This window comes from Sus scrofa, chromosome 16 (assembly GCF_054392235.1).
Source record: "Sus scrofa isolate SSC_HxYL_T2T_F1_AM1 chromosome 16, Sscrofa_HxYL_maternal_Yorkshire_Landrace_v2.0, whole genome shotgun sequence".
Classification (NCBI taxonomy): domain Eukaryota; kingdom Metazoa; phylum Chordata; class Mammalia; order Artiodactyla; family Suidae; genus Sus; species Sus scrofa.
The window spans coordinates 46564685-46581156 of NC_139398.1; the positions used below are offsets into that span (position 1 = coordinate 46564685).

The following is a 16472-nucleotide window of genomic DNA, read 5'->3' on the forward strand; positions in this document are numbered from 1 at the left end:
TTTTAAGTATAGCTATCCCAGGATATGAAGTACACAATTTTAGGGTAACTAACTATATTCTCTAACCAGTAAAAGCATTCTTAAAGCCATTCTGAATAATGGATTTAGAAAAAGCTTTTTGAAGTGAATACATTTCTTTCCACTATCCACTTGTCTTCATCTAGAATCTTTTGTGTATATAAATGTCACTTGCTCCTTGAAGCTTATAGCTCCTTGCTATTAACATTTTTCAAATTTTATCATATGCCACTTTTATCACGTTTGTCTTCCTGTCCCACAAACTAGATTTTAAGGTCATTATTTTCAGGTGTTTCTCTTTAGTTTATTTGTGTTCTCCCATATCTCCCATAACGATCTATTTTTATAAAGTAGATGCTTAGTATTTATTAAATAAACAATATGAATAGAAACTCGGCTTAATAGAATAATTTGTTCAGTCATAGTTGTACAGCACTGTCTCTTTCTAGCCTTTTGTGAACTATCATGATGTGGCCTTGTGCCACATTGGGCACAGCAAGTGTGTTCTCAGGGAACATGTAGGACACGATGCCGTGCTTTGGCCCACCATGAAGATTTCTTCTCAAGATGAGGAAACTGAAACACAGAAAGCTTTAGACTCTTGTGATCCTGGCCTGCTCATCTCTCACGAGGCCCATTGCATCAGCTCCCTCCCTTCTCCCAGTTATCCCCTATGTGGCCACTAGAGCGTCATCCTTAACAATTCCATAACACAGGAATGGAGAGACTTGAGTTTGGTTGAGTGGTGACAGGAAACCAACCATGGAGAAGGTGGTTTGAAGCCACAGAGGGAGGCTGAGTTACTCAAATATAGGAAAAGGCCCTCATGTCTGGTTGAAAGACTGGCTAAATAAACTGAAGATTGCAATACATGGAAAAAATACTTATGTAGAAGCATTAAATTTAAGAAACAGGACCTAAAATCAATGTGGACTATGATTACAGTTTAGGCAAAGTAAAAACATACACTGGAAAAGACTGAAAGGAAAACCTTAAGAAGGTGTATTTGGACAGTGAAACTATAGTAGGTCTGTGCCTCCCTACCCCCGTTGTCTGTAATGTGCTTATATTGCTTTTTTTTTCTTTTCTTTTTTTTTTTTTTAAGGGCTGCACCTACGGCATATGAAAGTTCCTAGGCTAGGGGTCTAATTAGAGGTGCAGCTGCCACAAAGTCTGCAGTCACAGCAATGCCAGATCTGAACTGTGTCTGTGACCTACACTGCAGTTCATGGCAACGCTGGATCCTTAACCTGCTAAGCAGGGCCAGGGACTGAGCCTGTGTTCTCAGGGACACAAGTCTGGTTCATTATTCCTGAGCCACAATGGGAACTTCTTATATTGCATGTTTTTATGAAAGAAAACTACAAAGAGTTAAGAAGTTAGGGGAAAAAAACAAGTCTTCTTATGACCTCCTAGTGACTGCAAGATGAATTTGATATCCCTTATCCCTGCGTAGGAAGTCTTCAAAATCTGACCCCTCAGCTGTCAGCATTTTAATTGCTCACACCTTCTGACCCAGGTTTCCCACCCTCTAGGACTGAAACTGCAAAGTGAGGCAGTACAAGGATGTTCTTGTAGTATTGTTTGAAAAGCAAATGGTGATAAACAACCTCATTGTTCTTCAGTAGAGAATTAGATATGTGTGAGTTATGCGCATCCACTCAATGGGTGTCAGTATGGCCATTAATAAGAAAGAGGTAAATTTATATATGCTTTTTTGGGGAAAGGTCCTAATATACTGAATGGAAAAGGAGGATGATCTCACTTCAGTGAGAAAAGCCCCTATATCTATGTACTCGTGGATATCTACGTTCTTTTAAAGTATATAGAAATAGATCTAGAACAGCATCATCCAATAGAAATTAATACAAGCCACTTATATGATTTTAAATTCTTCAGTAGCCACATTATTAAAAAATTGAAAAGAAACAGGTGAAATTAATTTTCATGAGATTTTTATGTAACTCAATACTTCCAAAATACATTTCAACATGTAATCAATATAAAAATTATTGAGATAAAAATCTTAACTAGTAGGCTCCCTTCCACCAACCTAGTAAGCTTTGTATGCCTCTGGATTCTTTTTTTTTTTTTTTTTTTGTCTTTTTGTCTTTGTTGTTGTTGTTGTTATTGTTGCTATTTCTTGGGCCGCTTCCGCGGCATATGGAGGTTCCCAGGCTAGGGGTTGAATCGGAGCTGTAGCCACCGGCTTACGCCAGAGCCACAGCAACGCGGAATCCGAGCCGCGTCTGCAACCTACACCACAGCTCACGGCAACGCCGGATCGTTAACCCACTGAGCAAGGGCAGGGATCGAACCCGCAACCTCATGGTTCCTAGTCAGATTCGTTAACCACTGCGCCACGACGGGAACTCCTGGATTCTTAATACAGTCTTTTGTGCTAATAAATGGGCATTTTCAATGATACTTTAGAAGACAATTATTTTTCTGATAAATCATGCTAGGTAGCATAGTGTATTTGAACATAGAAAACATTGCTCTTGTCCTCCTAGCATTGTGACAACGTATCTGTTCATAGCAGTGTAAATAATTGGTAAGAGTTTAGTTTCTAGAGTCTGATAGCTTGAGTTTGAATCCCATCTTTTATTACTTGCTAGCTCTAGCTCTGTGTTCCTGACCAGTCTGCTTGGTGATCTCTCTCTGCCTTGGTTTTCTCATCTGTAAAATATACGTTTAATATTAGTTACCTAACTCATATTGCTGTAAGAATTGAGTGAAATGATGTAAAGTACTGCAAGAAAGAGGATACATAGTTAGCTATTGATAAATATCAGTTCCTGACCACCATCATTACCTTTAAAATTTATTCTACTCAGTTGACTAAATCATCTGCAAAATTCCAGAGTTTCTGAATTTCAGCTTCTCAGTCCCTAAACTTTTCTTTCATTGCTTTTCTGAACTTCAGGCCTCACTTCAGGATCCCATCTTTGTTTTCTTGCTTTTGTACTGGTCATCCTGTGTCTCAGTGGAAAAGTATGTAGTATTTACTGGTGAATGGAATTTCAAAACTCATCCGCTCTAAAGAATGACCTCAAAATAATGTTTTCCTTTTAAGCTTTCATCTATGTCTATAAAGACCTGTTCTCTTTGCTAAATCTATTTCCAGCTTAGGCAGATTGGTAATACAATTTGAGGGCAAAGAGAAGGAACACTTTTCAGGGCATATAAGGGAAATATAAGTAGCTAAGAAATAAGATTAGTAGACTGTCATCTTTCTTTTATTATTTTCTGAGTTACCTCCTAATTTCCTAAGGATGAAAACCTGGAGCTGATATGTCTGCTACTTTAGTACCATGAGTATCAAATGCAAATGGAGGGCCTGTCTTAATTCACACTGACTTTTTCTGCCTCCTGCAGGTTACCTCATTTAGTTTATGGCTATCCAGCTCACTTCTCTCCTTCTAAACCTTCTTCTTTACCCCTCCTCATTTAAGTAAGAACAGTGATCTGTTCTCCAACTTTTAAGCTTTTAACAATTTCTCAATCTCCTTACTCTGCTTCAAATTTTTCAAATGGATATTTTATATTTCTCATATATTTAACATTTTTGCTAGTATTTAATAACCTCAGATATATCATTCCTCTTATGTAATATCCTGGGGTAGTATCTAAGAAACTCCTATGCTCCCCTTCCCCCTTCCCAAATACCATATTTTTTGTTTCATGACTAAATGTTGTTTTATTTTGTTTACTTTGTTATTGAACTCCCTTTATACTTTTATATACCTTAGATTGCAATAGATATTAAATCTGCAAAGCGAGAACTGAAGAAGGCAAGAACTGTTTTACAAATGGATGAACTCAAATGTCGCAAACGTGTTTTAAGGAGGTTGGGATTTGCTACTTCTTCTGATGTCATAGAGATGAAAGGACGAGTGGCTTGTGAAATAAGCAGGTAAAACTTGGTTATTCTAGAAAACTGATTTTAAAATGGGATACTGTTTTTTAAATGAGAGCTTTTAGTCTTTTGGAAAAAGAGTTATCTTTAGAGTGTGTACAATACCTCCCATATTAAAATACAGGTGTTGACCATGAAGTTGAGAAATTAGAAAGGGAGAATAAAATTCTCTTTAATCCCAATAATTAACACAAACTATTAGCATTTTCATGTATTTCCTTTTTCTTTATTTTAATGCATTGTGGCATTCTTAAATAATTGTAATCTTACTCCTCTTATGGGCACGGTATCCAGAAGCATTCACAATGAATGGTCCAGCGATTGGCATACCATCGTAGGCCATCCTACAACACAGCATCTAATAAAACCAGGCTGTCCCAAAACCCTGGTAATCAAATTGTTTACCTTTATACCAAGAAAGTTGGGAAAGCACCAAAATATGCATGTGGCGTGTGCCCAGGCCAGCTTCGAGGAGTTTGTGCTGTGAGACCTGAAGTTCTTTTGAGATTGTCTAAAATGAAAAAACACGTTAGCTGGGCCTATGGTGGTTCCATGTGTGCTAAAAATGTGTCCGGGACAGAATCAAGCACACCTTCCTTATCGAGGAGCAGGAAATCATTGTGAAAGTGTTGAAAGCACAAGCACAGAGTCAGAAAGCTAAATAAAAAAAAAAATGGGAGTTCCCGTCGTGGCGCAGTGGTTAACGAATCCGACTAGGAACCATGAGGTTGCAGGTTCGGTCCCTGCCCTTGCTCAGTGGGTTAACGATCCGGCGTTGCCGTGAGCTGTGGTGTAGGTTGCAGACGCGGCTCGGATCCCGCGTTGCTGTGGCTCTGGCGTAGGCTGGTGGCTACAGCTCCGATTCGACCCCTAGCCTGGGAACCTCCATATGCCGCGGGAGCGGCCCAAGAAATAGCAACAACAACAACAACAACAACAAAAAAAGACAAAAAGACAAAAAAAAAAAAAAAAAAAAAATGAAGTTTTTTTGGAGTTCTCGTCGTGGCTCAGTGGTTAACGAATCCGACTAGGAACCATGAGGTTGCGGGTTCGATCCCTGGCCTCACTCAGTGGGTTAAGGATCCAGCGTTGCCGTGAGCTGTGGTGTAGGTTGCAGACGCGGCTCGGATCCTGTGTTGCTGTGGCACTGGCGTAGGCCGGCAGCTACAGCTCTGTTTAGACCCCTAGCCTGGGAACCTCCATATGCCATGGGAGCAGCCCAAGAAAATGGCAGAAAGACAAGAAAAATGAAGCTTTTTTGAGTAATAAAAAAATCAAAAAGCCAAAAAAATTGTAATCTTAGTTTATACATGATTTTGTATACTTTCTTTTTTTTTTTTTTTTTACAATTTTGAGCATTTTCCCATTTTGAAACTCAGTCTAATAATCATTACCCTTTTTAATGTAATGTTTTGGGCTAACAGTAGGCTATTAGAATATAGCACTTTATAGGCTACAACTTAAAAGTGAATATGAGCTTTTAAAATTGTATACAAGATATTCTCTGTTTTGATAATCTTGCCACATTACAAATAACCTTAGAACTAAATAACTTAAAGTAACAGTCATTTCGTTCTTCTGGTTGTTTTATGTGGGTCACAAATTTCTAGAAGGGCCCTTTGGATGGTTCTGGCTCAGTGTCACACATTACTACCAACATTTTGAAGATACATGTTTTGACATAGTCATGACCATTATTTTCTGTGAGTCCATAAAAGACATTTTGAAAGTTTTTATGGCTTCACGAAAGCCATAATTGATGGGACCAGAAAATTATCTTTTTATGTGGTTTTGGCCATTCCTGATGAAGTCTTATTCATATTGTTCTTACTGATCATCTAGTTTAGATATGAATTCAAATGTCTATAGGGGCCAAGATTCTTTGGCACATAGGACAATTCTTGGCCACCAAAAAGGAACAGCAACTACCCAGCTCCAATTAGTTATTACAGAATAATGTGGTATCAGAGTTTTCAACGTGGAAAACCCCCAAATCCAGAATTTTTAGGTGAAAATATCTTGATTTTTAAATGTTCATAAACTATTTCAAAATTCTGAAGTCTCTGTGCAAACCAAATTAAACATTTCCTCCTGTTAGATCTGTCCCACAGGATTGTAGTTGTCTTTAACTTGTGATAAATTAAGCTTTCCTACTTTGTAATTAAGGAACCCTAGGCACCATAAGGTTAAAAATTTGCCCCAGTTTAAATCTCAACTACTATCAGACTGCTGATTTAAATGCCAAAGTTAATGTTATTGTAATTATTTCTTTGTAATGTTATATGGTATTTAATAATTAATATAGAAACTAATTTCTCTTAGGTACCTATAACTAGATTTATTTTGTCTTGGAAGAAAGAATATTTAGAAATAGGGATTACAGTGTCACATATCAAAATACTTAACTTTTCCCCCACAGTTCACCCTCTGGTCTGTCTTGCTAAATAATGAATAAGATCTAACCACTAAAGGCAAAAACTGAGGCATCATCCTTCTCTCATCATAGATTCCTTCTCTCTTCTCCCTCTCTTCCCACAACTTCTTGATTGTTTTCTCTTCTTACCACCATGCTGTTTTAACTATTCCCACTGACTAAGGTGCATCCTTCATTGTTTCTTGCCTAAAGTGCCACAGTAGCCCTCCCGACTATTCATTGCCTCCTATCTTATATCTTGTATCTTATATCTTATTATCTCCTATCTTATTATCTTATTATCTCCTATCTTATCTTATTGTCTTATTATCTTATTATCTTATTGTCTTATTATCTTATTATTATTATTATTATTGTCTTATTATCTCCTATCTTATCTTATTGTCTCTATAACCCATATTTATACCCTTGCTTTCAGAATCTTCTTTCTAAAGCATGGCATTCTTAGGTAACTCTCAGTGATTCCATATTGCTTTTAGAATGTATTCCATAATTTAGTGTATTCTTGCCTTTCCCTCTCTATCTTGTCTGTTGCCATATCTTACACATGATGTTTCTTCATTTACCATGATCTTTCCCTCATTCCCTATTGCACTCCCTACATATTTTTCTCAAGATCTTCTGAAATTTGCTTTTAGTTTCTTCAGTTTGATTTTAGGCTCCTTAACTGTTTTGAGTAATTGCCTATATAATTGTCTGTTAAATTGTTGTCCTGTGATTATTGTCTTTCTTGTCTACCTCCCACATTTGACTACAGAAGTAGTCTTGCTTTATTTGTATTTTTGTTCTGTAGGCTTTACTTACCTCTTGTTTACTACTAGGAACCCAAATTTAGTTTTTACTTTATTTTGAGTAGTTATTACTATTTGTAAATGTTGATAGTTCATGACTTTATTATTTTTTAGAAATCTTCTCCAAATAAGAAAGATTTCTGTTTTTTAATAAGGGTAATAACCTTTCAGTTACTGCATGGATCCATTAAACTCTTTTATAAATGTAAGATAATTTATGGAACCTTGATTATAGACTTTTACAGATACCATCATTGTAGTCTGCTTTCATTAAACACAGAATTCAGAAATTTTTCATTTTTCATCCATTATGGCAAAGGGAAAAATAATGGAAAAATGTAAGATTTTTATTATTTTACTCACTTTTCTATTTAGTAGAAAGGATTTAGTTATGTGATATTTTGTGATAAGAGCTTGGACCATCTTATTTTGCTAAAAAGGACTTGTAACTCTACCTTTCATCTTTTGTGATTTGTCTGGTAAATTTTCCTTGATATAATTCTTAGTCAAATACAAAAAAAAAAAAAATGAAAAGAAACAGATGATGAAGAGATGAAAACTATTTATTGGGTTGATCATTCTGATCTTTATAATGTAAGTCTGTTGTCTTTATAATATAAAACTGAATGCGAAAATGTTGTACAACTACAGAGCAAAGAATATGGCCTTTCCCTCATCAGTGAAATTATGATGTCAAAGTCTTTTAAAATATTATATTTAGATAATACAAAAGAAGAACCAAAAATAATGATATCCTTGAACCTAAAATAGATGGATTTAAAATCTGAAGTCAGTAGTACATTGTGACTATGCGAGTGCACAAAGAAACATAAATAATAAGCTAGTACCTTTCAAAGATATGTTTGAAATCGGATTGTTGGGTATACTTCAGATTCATGATGACAGTTGATGAGTAGCAATTTGTTATATTCTTTTTTTTTTTTTTTTTTTTAATTGTCTTTTTGCCATTTCTTGGGCCGCTCCCTCGGCATATGGAGGTTCCCAGGCTAGGGGTCGAATCGAAGCTGTAGCTGCCAGCCTACGCCAGAGCCACAGCAACGCGGGATCTGAGCCATGTCTGCGATCTACACCACAGCTCACGCCAACGCCGGATCGTTAACCCACTGAGCAAGGGCAGGGACCGAACCCTCGACCTCATGGTTACTAGTCTGATTCTTTAACCACTGCGCCACATCGGGAACTCCTGTTACATGCTTAACACTAGGAAATTGTGGATAAAATGTGTATTTGCTATGGGTGTATTCTAATTAAGATTTCTAATAAAGTTGTTTTCCATTATTTTTATTTTTTTAAATTATTTGTAGAATAATCAAAAATGAATTGAGTTGAAAACAAAAAGTTTCTTGAACCTAGGTAATACATAGTAATGCCTATTTTTTCTGGTATTCTGAGAGTTAAATGGTTCTTTATTCTGATGAATTATGTGCATTTTGATATTTGCTGGAGTAGGCTTTTTATCTAAAACACTCATTTCGTATTTATTATTTATATATTCGTAAATATAAAGAACTGCCATTTCCTTAGTTAAATAGATCTTTATCAGTTCATCTACTACTCATGGTCAAATAGCATTTTATTTGAAAGTATATCTTAAGGATCTGTAGGTACAGATGTATGTTTTTATATTCTGACATGAAGTTTATTCTCTCTTTCCCCCCACCACACCCCTTTTTTTGTGGTGGTATAGTGCTGATGAGCTCCTTCTAACTGAGATGATGTTCAATGGCCTTTTCAATGACCTATCTGCAGAACAGGCAACGGCACTGCTGAGCTGCTTTGTGTTTCAAGAAAATGTAAGTTAATAGGTTTAGCATCTCTTATTTATCAGTTCACATTATCCTGTAACTTAACTTTAATATTATTATGGATCTTTTTTAAATTATAAAAATATTACTTCATAGTTACATATTATAGGTAATGTTAATTAGAAATCAGTGTAACTTTAACCCAAAAGTAGTAAGAGAGAAATAATTAAATGCATATTACCAGAAAAGAGAGTAAAGTAGAATTTTATTTAGATAGTCATCATTAATCAGACTCCAAGTCGTAAATTTGCACTGTAACTCAGTGCATTATTTGAAGGTCTGGCCTAGTTGCACAGTCCTAGAAAGAAAAAAAAAAAGGTAGAGTTAATCAAAACTAGTAAATGAAAAGGGAGTGAGATTAAATTAATACCTCTTCTCTTAATTTTGTTTTGTTTTTTTGAAATACATTTTATTGAAGTATAGTTGATTCAGAAGGTTGTGTAAGTTTCAGGTATATAGCAAAGTAAATCAATTATACATATACATATATACATTCTATGAGGCAGCTTATTCCACTAGATGCTGAAGTCTTAGTTTTCACAGGCAAGATTTGAGGTAATAGTGTATGATTCTCATTGCTGGTTTAGCAGTAATTAAGTGCTGGCTAGAACACCAAAAGAACACTAATCATACTTTATTCCATAAGGCAGTATGATTTGCTTTAAAAAGTAAAATGCTTGTTTCATATTTCAAATTATTTTTTCATTGAATATGAAATTGACAAAATAAGAGTAGGACAAGAGCATGTACCTTCTAAAAATAATTTAATGTTGCTATATAATTTTTCAGAGAATCTTTTACCGTACACACTTAGTTTAACCTTTAAAAAAGTAGTGTAAGACACTTTTCAGTTCTGCCTTTGACCTGTTTATCCAATAAGCATTTCCTTACTTATTAAGGAGATCAAATACATAACTTTTTGAAGTAGATAGGTATTTTCTATCAGTTCTCAGATTAGAAATTAGAATTTTAACTATAGTAGCAGTGATAACAAATATGGCAGTTATCCAGAAACTATTTATATTTTTCTAAGAATGCCTGCCATGCACCTATGAAATAATTTAATTTGCACATGAGGAATGCATTTCTTACAAAATATTATGTGTTTGGCTGTTTCCTTAGATTCAAACTTCAATTGCATTAATTTCCAAGATAGTTGTTAAGAATGTTCATCAAATTTTCTTTGAACAGATCTAAGGTTTAGATGAATTTGTTGATCAGTTTGAGGAGTTTTTGTCCTAAATGGCTTTTATTATGTTAAGGTATGTTCCCTCTATACCCACTTTGGTAAGAGTTTTTATCATGAAGGGATGTTGGACTTTGTCAGATGCTTTCTCTGCATCTGTTGAGATGATCATGTGGTTTTTGACTTTTCTTTTGTTAATGTGGTGTATGATGTTGATTGATTTGCATATGTTGAACCACCCTTGCGAACCTGGGATGAATCCTACTTGGTCATGGTGTATGACCTTTTTTATATGTTGATGGATTCAGCTAAAATTTTGAGAATTTGAGAATTTTTGCATCTATATTCATCGAAGACATAGGCCTATAATTTTCTTTTTTGATAGTATCTTTGTCTGGTTTTAGTTTTAGGATGATGGTGGCATCATAGAATGTTTTTGGAAGTGTTCCTCCTTCTTCAACCTTTTGGAGAAGTTTAAGGAGGATAGGTATAAGTTCCTGTATGTATGTTTGGTAGAATTTGCCTGTGAAGCCACCTGGTCCTGGACTTTTATTTGTAGGGAGTGTTTTTATGACATATTCAATTTCATTTCTAGTGATTGGTCTGTTCAGTTGATCTACTACTTCTTGATTCACTTTTGGCAGGCTGTAAGTCTAGAAAGTTGTCCATTTCTTCTAGGTTGTCAAATTTTTTGACATATAGCTGTTCATAGTATTCTTTTATGGTTTTTTGTATTTCTGCATTATCTGTTGTGATTTCTCCTTTATCATTTCTTATTTTGTTATTTGGGGTTTTTCTCTCCTTTTCTTGGTGAGACTGGCCAGAGGTTTGGCTTTTTTTTTTTTTTTTTTTTAATTGATGTGACTGGCACTACAAAAATCCTGTCCTCTGAGAGAGCAGGAATGTTAACTCTTCACAGGAGTTGGGCTTAACCAAACCACAACTCTTAAATCTTGGGACAGGATATCACTATATGTAGTTAAGATTTGTTTACTGAAGCCACACTGTGTAACATATAGTGTCATCAATTCTTCCTTGTCTTTGTGGTAGTGCCTTTTAACAGCAAGATGGATAATTATACCAAAAGTCACATGGAATTTTGTTGATACTTTTAAAAGTATGCTTTCTAGCTTACCGTGTGGCACAGCAGGTTAAAGATTGAGCATTGCCACGGCAGTGGTACAGGCTATAACTGCAGTGCAGGTTTGATCCCTGGCTCAGAAACTACCACATGCCATAGGTGTGGTGTAAATAACTAATTAATTAATTGAAATGTGTTTGTGTTGTTTCTAAAATTGGGCTTCTGTATTTTATATCATTAAAAGTAAATTTGAAGATTTCACACAGTCATTATAATATAAATATCAAGTATCTACAAATATTTATTAAGCACCCACTGCATGTAGTGCAAAGACCTAGGCACTAGAGAAACACCAGAAATTTTTGCTTTCATAATACTTGTATGCTAGTGCATAAGATAAACAATAAAGAAAGTACACACATAGTATGTTGAAAGGTGATGAGGGTTTTGGAGAAAAGAAGCAGGGGAGGTAGATATAAATTGTTGGGGGTGCTGGGGTTACTGTTCTAAATAAGTTGATTAGAAAAAGCTTCACTGATAGAGTGAAATTTGAACTGAGACCTGAAGAGAGATAAGTAGCAAACCATGCATATTCCTGGTGGAAAAAGTATTGTTAAAAAGACACTTATCTTAGTGCCTTCTACTTAGAGCTGGCTGCAAGAGGAGGTGATCAGTATTTGTTGACCATGATTGGACACAATGTCAAAGACATGAACGGTCTTGAATACTTTTCACTATTAAACTGAGATGTTGAGTTCATTTTGGCCATTTTGCTTTTTCATCATCCATTCTGATTTTTTTTAACAGAAATGAGACAATCTGGTTCATGATATATTACATAATATATGTAGCTACATGATATAGATCAAAACCAAGCCCTATGTAAATACTGATGCTTAAGTTAAAGATTACAGTTCCCTTGTGGTGCAGCAAGTTAAGGATCCAGCGTTGTCACTGCAGCAGCTTGGGTCACTTGCTGCTATGGCTCAGGTTCGATCCCTGGCCTGGGAATGTCTGTATGCTGCGGATGCAGCCAAAAAGAAAAAATAAAGGCAAATCTATTTCAGCTAACCTGTAGTTGCTTTTTAAAAATGCACCTATAATTGCTTTAAATCCTGTCTCACACATACATGAATACATACATATGTACCTTTCTTGTATCATTTTATTTTTGTATACTAAGTCTACTTTTGTTAAAATTTGTTCCATAATAATGTCTCTATTCTAATTACAAGCCTATAGGTTTTGAGGATCTGACCATTTCTTTCTCTTGGACAGCATTAGAAATCAACACATAGAATTCAGCTTGTCCAAGCTGATTTGACTCGTTAGTAATAAACCTGAAACTCCTATTATTCTAATTGAGAAATTAATGGATTTTTCACTAGAGGGAAAACAATATTAAGAACTCTGTAACTCATGCAAACTATCCTAAAAGTGGTTACAGCTAGAATTATCCGGGTAAGATTAAAATTGAGGGCATTACTTCAGTTTCCACAGATTGAGAGTTGCCTAGAAGCCAAAACTTTCAGAAATCAAAGTATAATACAACAGTTTATAAATGTTGATATAACTAAACTATGCATGTTTTACAGTATTTGCTCTCCTTCAATTCCATTTGTGGTCACAGAAAATAGCTTGTTTGGCACACTTTGCAAATGTAGCAGTGTAATATGTAAGAAAGAATAGTATAATTTAGGATAAGAGGAGTGGTAATTTTGCTTATATAAACTAAAAGTTGAGAAATTCTAAATACCAATGACTAAGGTTTTATAATTTGAAATTAATGGATATCATGAAAGTTTTGTTTGTAAAAGCAGATAGTATACACTGCATTTTAAACTTGAATTTTATGTCTAATCTTCCTTTTCTTTTATAGTCTAGTGAGATGCCCAAATTAACAGAGCAGTTAGCAGGACCACTTCGTCAAATGCAGGTAAGATTTTTTTGAATTACGTATTTTATGAATAGTATATTGTAAAATAAACTTTTTTTGGGGGGAGTGCACCTGTGGCATATGGAAGTTCCCAGGCTAGGGGTTGAATTGGAGCTGCAGCTGCCGTTCATCGTTTTCATTGGTGTTAAGAATGGCATCTTAGAGCAACAGAGATCCTAAAGGAAACAATAGAAAAGTTAGACTTAATTGATATCTTCAGGACACTACATCCAAAAAAATCAGAATACACATTCTTCTCAAATGCTCATGGAACATTCTCAATAATCGACCACATATTGGGACACAAAGCTAACCTCAATAAATTTAGGAGCACAGAAATTATCTCAAGTATCTTCTCTGACCACAGTGCCATGAAATTAGAAATCAACCATGGGGGAGTTCCCGTCGTGGCGCAGTGGTTAACGAATCCGACTAGGAATCATGAGGTTGCTGGTTCGGTCCCTGCCCTTGCTCAGTGGGTTAACGATCCGGCGTTGCCGTGAGCTGTGGTGTAGGTTGCAGACGTGGCTCGGATCCCGCGTTGCTGTGGCTCTGGCATAGGCCGGTGGCTACATCTCCGATTCGACCCCTAGCCTGGGAACCTCCATATGCTGCAGGAGCGGCCCAAGAAATAGCAACAACAACAAGAACAACAACAAAAAGACAAAAGACAAAAAAAAAAAAAAAAAAAAGAAATCAACCATGGGAGAAGAAAGAGAAAAAACCTACTACATGGAGACTAAACAACATGCTACTAAAAAACCAATGGGTCAATGAGGAAATCAAGAAGGAAATAAAAAAATACCTTGAAACAAATGATAATGAAGACACAACCTCTCAAAATCTATGGGATGCTGCAAAAGCAGTGCTCAGAGGGAAATTTACAGCAATACAGGCCTTTCTCCAAAAAGAAGAAAGATCCCAAATTGACAACTTAACCCTCCACCTAAACGAACTAGAAAAAGAAGAACAAAAAAGACCTAAAGTCAGCAGAGGAAGGAAATTATAAAGATCAAAGAAGAAATCAGTAAAATAGAGATTCAAAAAACAATAGAGAAAATTAATAAAACCAAGAGCTGGTTCTTGGAAAAGCTAAACAAAATTGACAAACCCCTGGCCAGACTCACTAAAAAGAGGAAAGAACCCAAATAACCAAAATTATAAATGAAAAAGGAGAAATCACAACGGATACAGCAGAAATACAAAAAACCATAAGAGAATACAATGAACAACTATATGGCAATAAGTTTGACAATCTGGAAGAAATGGACAATTTTCTAGAATCTTACAGCCTGCCAAAACTGAATCAAGCAGAAACAGACCAACTGAACAGACCGATCACTAGAAATGAAATTGAATATGTCATAAAAACACTCCCTACAAATAAAAGCCCAGGACCAGATGGCTTAACAGGTGAATTTTATCAAACATATAAAGAGGAATTGGTGCCCATCCTCCTTAAACTCTTTCAAAAGGTTGAAGAAGAAAGAATACTCCCAAAGACATTCTATGGTGCCACCATCACCCTCATTCCAAAACCAGACAGAGATACTCCAAAAAAGAAAACTATCGGCCAATATCATTGATGAATATAGATGCAAAAATTCTCAACAAAATCTTAGCCAACCGAATCTAACAACATATCAAAAAAATTACACACCATGACCAGGTAGGGTTCATCCCAGGTTCACAAGGATGGTTCAACATACACAAATCAATCAACATCATACACCACATTAACAAAAGAAAAGTCAAAAATCATATGATCATCTCAATGGACGCAGAAAAAGCATTTGACAAAGTCCAACATCCATTCATGATCAAGACCCTCGCCAAAGTGGGTATAGAGGGAACATTCCTGAATATAATCAAAGCCATTTATGATAAACCCACAGCAAATATAATACTCAGTGGAGAAAAACTGAAAGCCTTCTCACTCAAATCTGGAACAAGACAGGGATGCCCACTCTCACCACTGCTCTTCAACATAGTTTTGGAAGTCCTAGCCACAGCAATTAGACAAACAAAAGAAATAAAAGGCATCCATATAGGAAGAGAAGAGATCAAACTGTCACTGTATGCAGATGACATGATACTATACATAGAAAACCCTAAGGACTCAACCCCAAAACTACTTGAACTGATTAATAAATTCAGCAAAGTAGCAGGATATAAGATTAACATTCAGAAGTCAGTTGCATTTCTTTATACCAGCAATGAAACATTAGAAAAGGAATGCAAAAATACGATACCTTTTAAAATTGCACCTCACAAAATCAAATACCTCGGAATACACCTGACCAAAGAGGTAAAGGACCTATGTGCCGAGAACTATAAAACTTTAATCAAAGAAATCAAAGAAGATGTAAAGAAAAGGAAAGATATTCCATGTTCCTGGATTGGGAAAATCAATATTGTAAAAATGGCCATCCTACCCAAAGCAATCTACAGATTCAATGCAATCCCTATCAAATTACCCATGACATTTATCACAGAACTAGAACAAACAATCCAAACATTTATATGGAACAACAAAAGACCCAGAATCGCCAAAGCAATCCTGAGAAACAAAAACCAAGCAGGAGACATAACTCTCCCAGACTTCAAGAAATACTACAAAGCCACAGTCATCAAAACAGTGAGGTACTGGTATCAAAACAGACAGACCAGTGGAACAGAATAGAGAACCCGGAAATAAACCCTGACACCTATGGTCAATTAATCTTTTGACAAGGGAGGCAAGAACATAAAATGGGAAAAGGAAAGTCTATTCAGCAAGCATTGCTGGGAAACCTGGACAGCTGCATGCAAAGCAATGAAACTAGAACACACCCTCACACCATGCACAAAAATAAACTCCAAATGGCTGAAAGACTTAAATATAAGACAGGACACCATCAAACTCCTAGAAGAGAACATAGGCGAAATACTCTCTGACATCAACATCATGAATATTTTCTCAGGTCAGTCTCCCAAAGCAATAGAAATTAGAGCAAAAATAAACCCATGGGACCTCATCAAACTGAAAAGCTTTTGCACAGCAAAGGAAACCCAAAAGAAAACAAAAAGACAACTTACAGAATGGGAGAAAATAGTTTCAAATGATGCAATGGACAAAGGCTTAATCTCTAGAATATATAAACAACTTATACAACCCAACAGCAAAAAAGCCAATCAACCAATGGAAAAATGGGCAAAACAACTGAACATACTGTTCTCCAAGGAAAATATACAGATGGCCAGCAAACACATGAAAAAATGCTCAACATCGCTGATTATAA

General features: G+C 35.7%; 1 protein-coding gene and 1 pseudogene across 4 annotated transcripts in view; both read left to right on the forward strand.

Moving 5' to 3' along the window:
- Positions 1–16472, forward strand: part of MTREX (Mtr4 exosome RNA helicase) — a 126226-nt gene that overhangs the window by 92950 nt on the left and 16804 nt on the right. For 3 of the 4 annotated variants that reach the window (XR_014831302.1, XM_085002229.1, XM_003133964.7), the window contains exons 22-24: positions 3771–3934; positions 8871–8976; positions 13135–13191. Coding sequence is in view for 2 of the 4 variants with exons in the window: in XM_085002229.1 (XP_084858355.1) it covers positions 3771–3934; positions 8871–8976; positions 13135–13191 (327 nt within the window). In the remaining 2 variants the exon portion in view is untranslated. Of the gene's footprint in view, positions 1–3770; positions 3935–8870; positions 8977–13134; positions 13258–13784; positions 14325–16472 lie in introns of those variants that run through there. The other variant, XR_014831303.1, reaches the window with a different exon arrangement.
- On the forward strand, positions 4247–4617 carry LOC100515804 (large ribosomal subunit protein eL34 pseudogene; annotated as a pseudogene).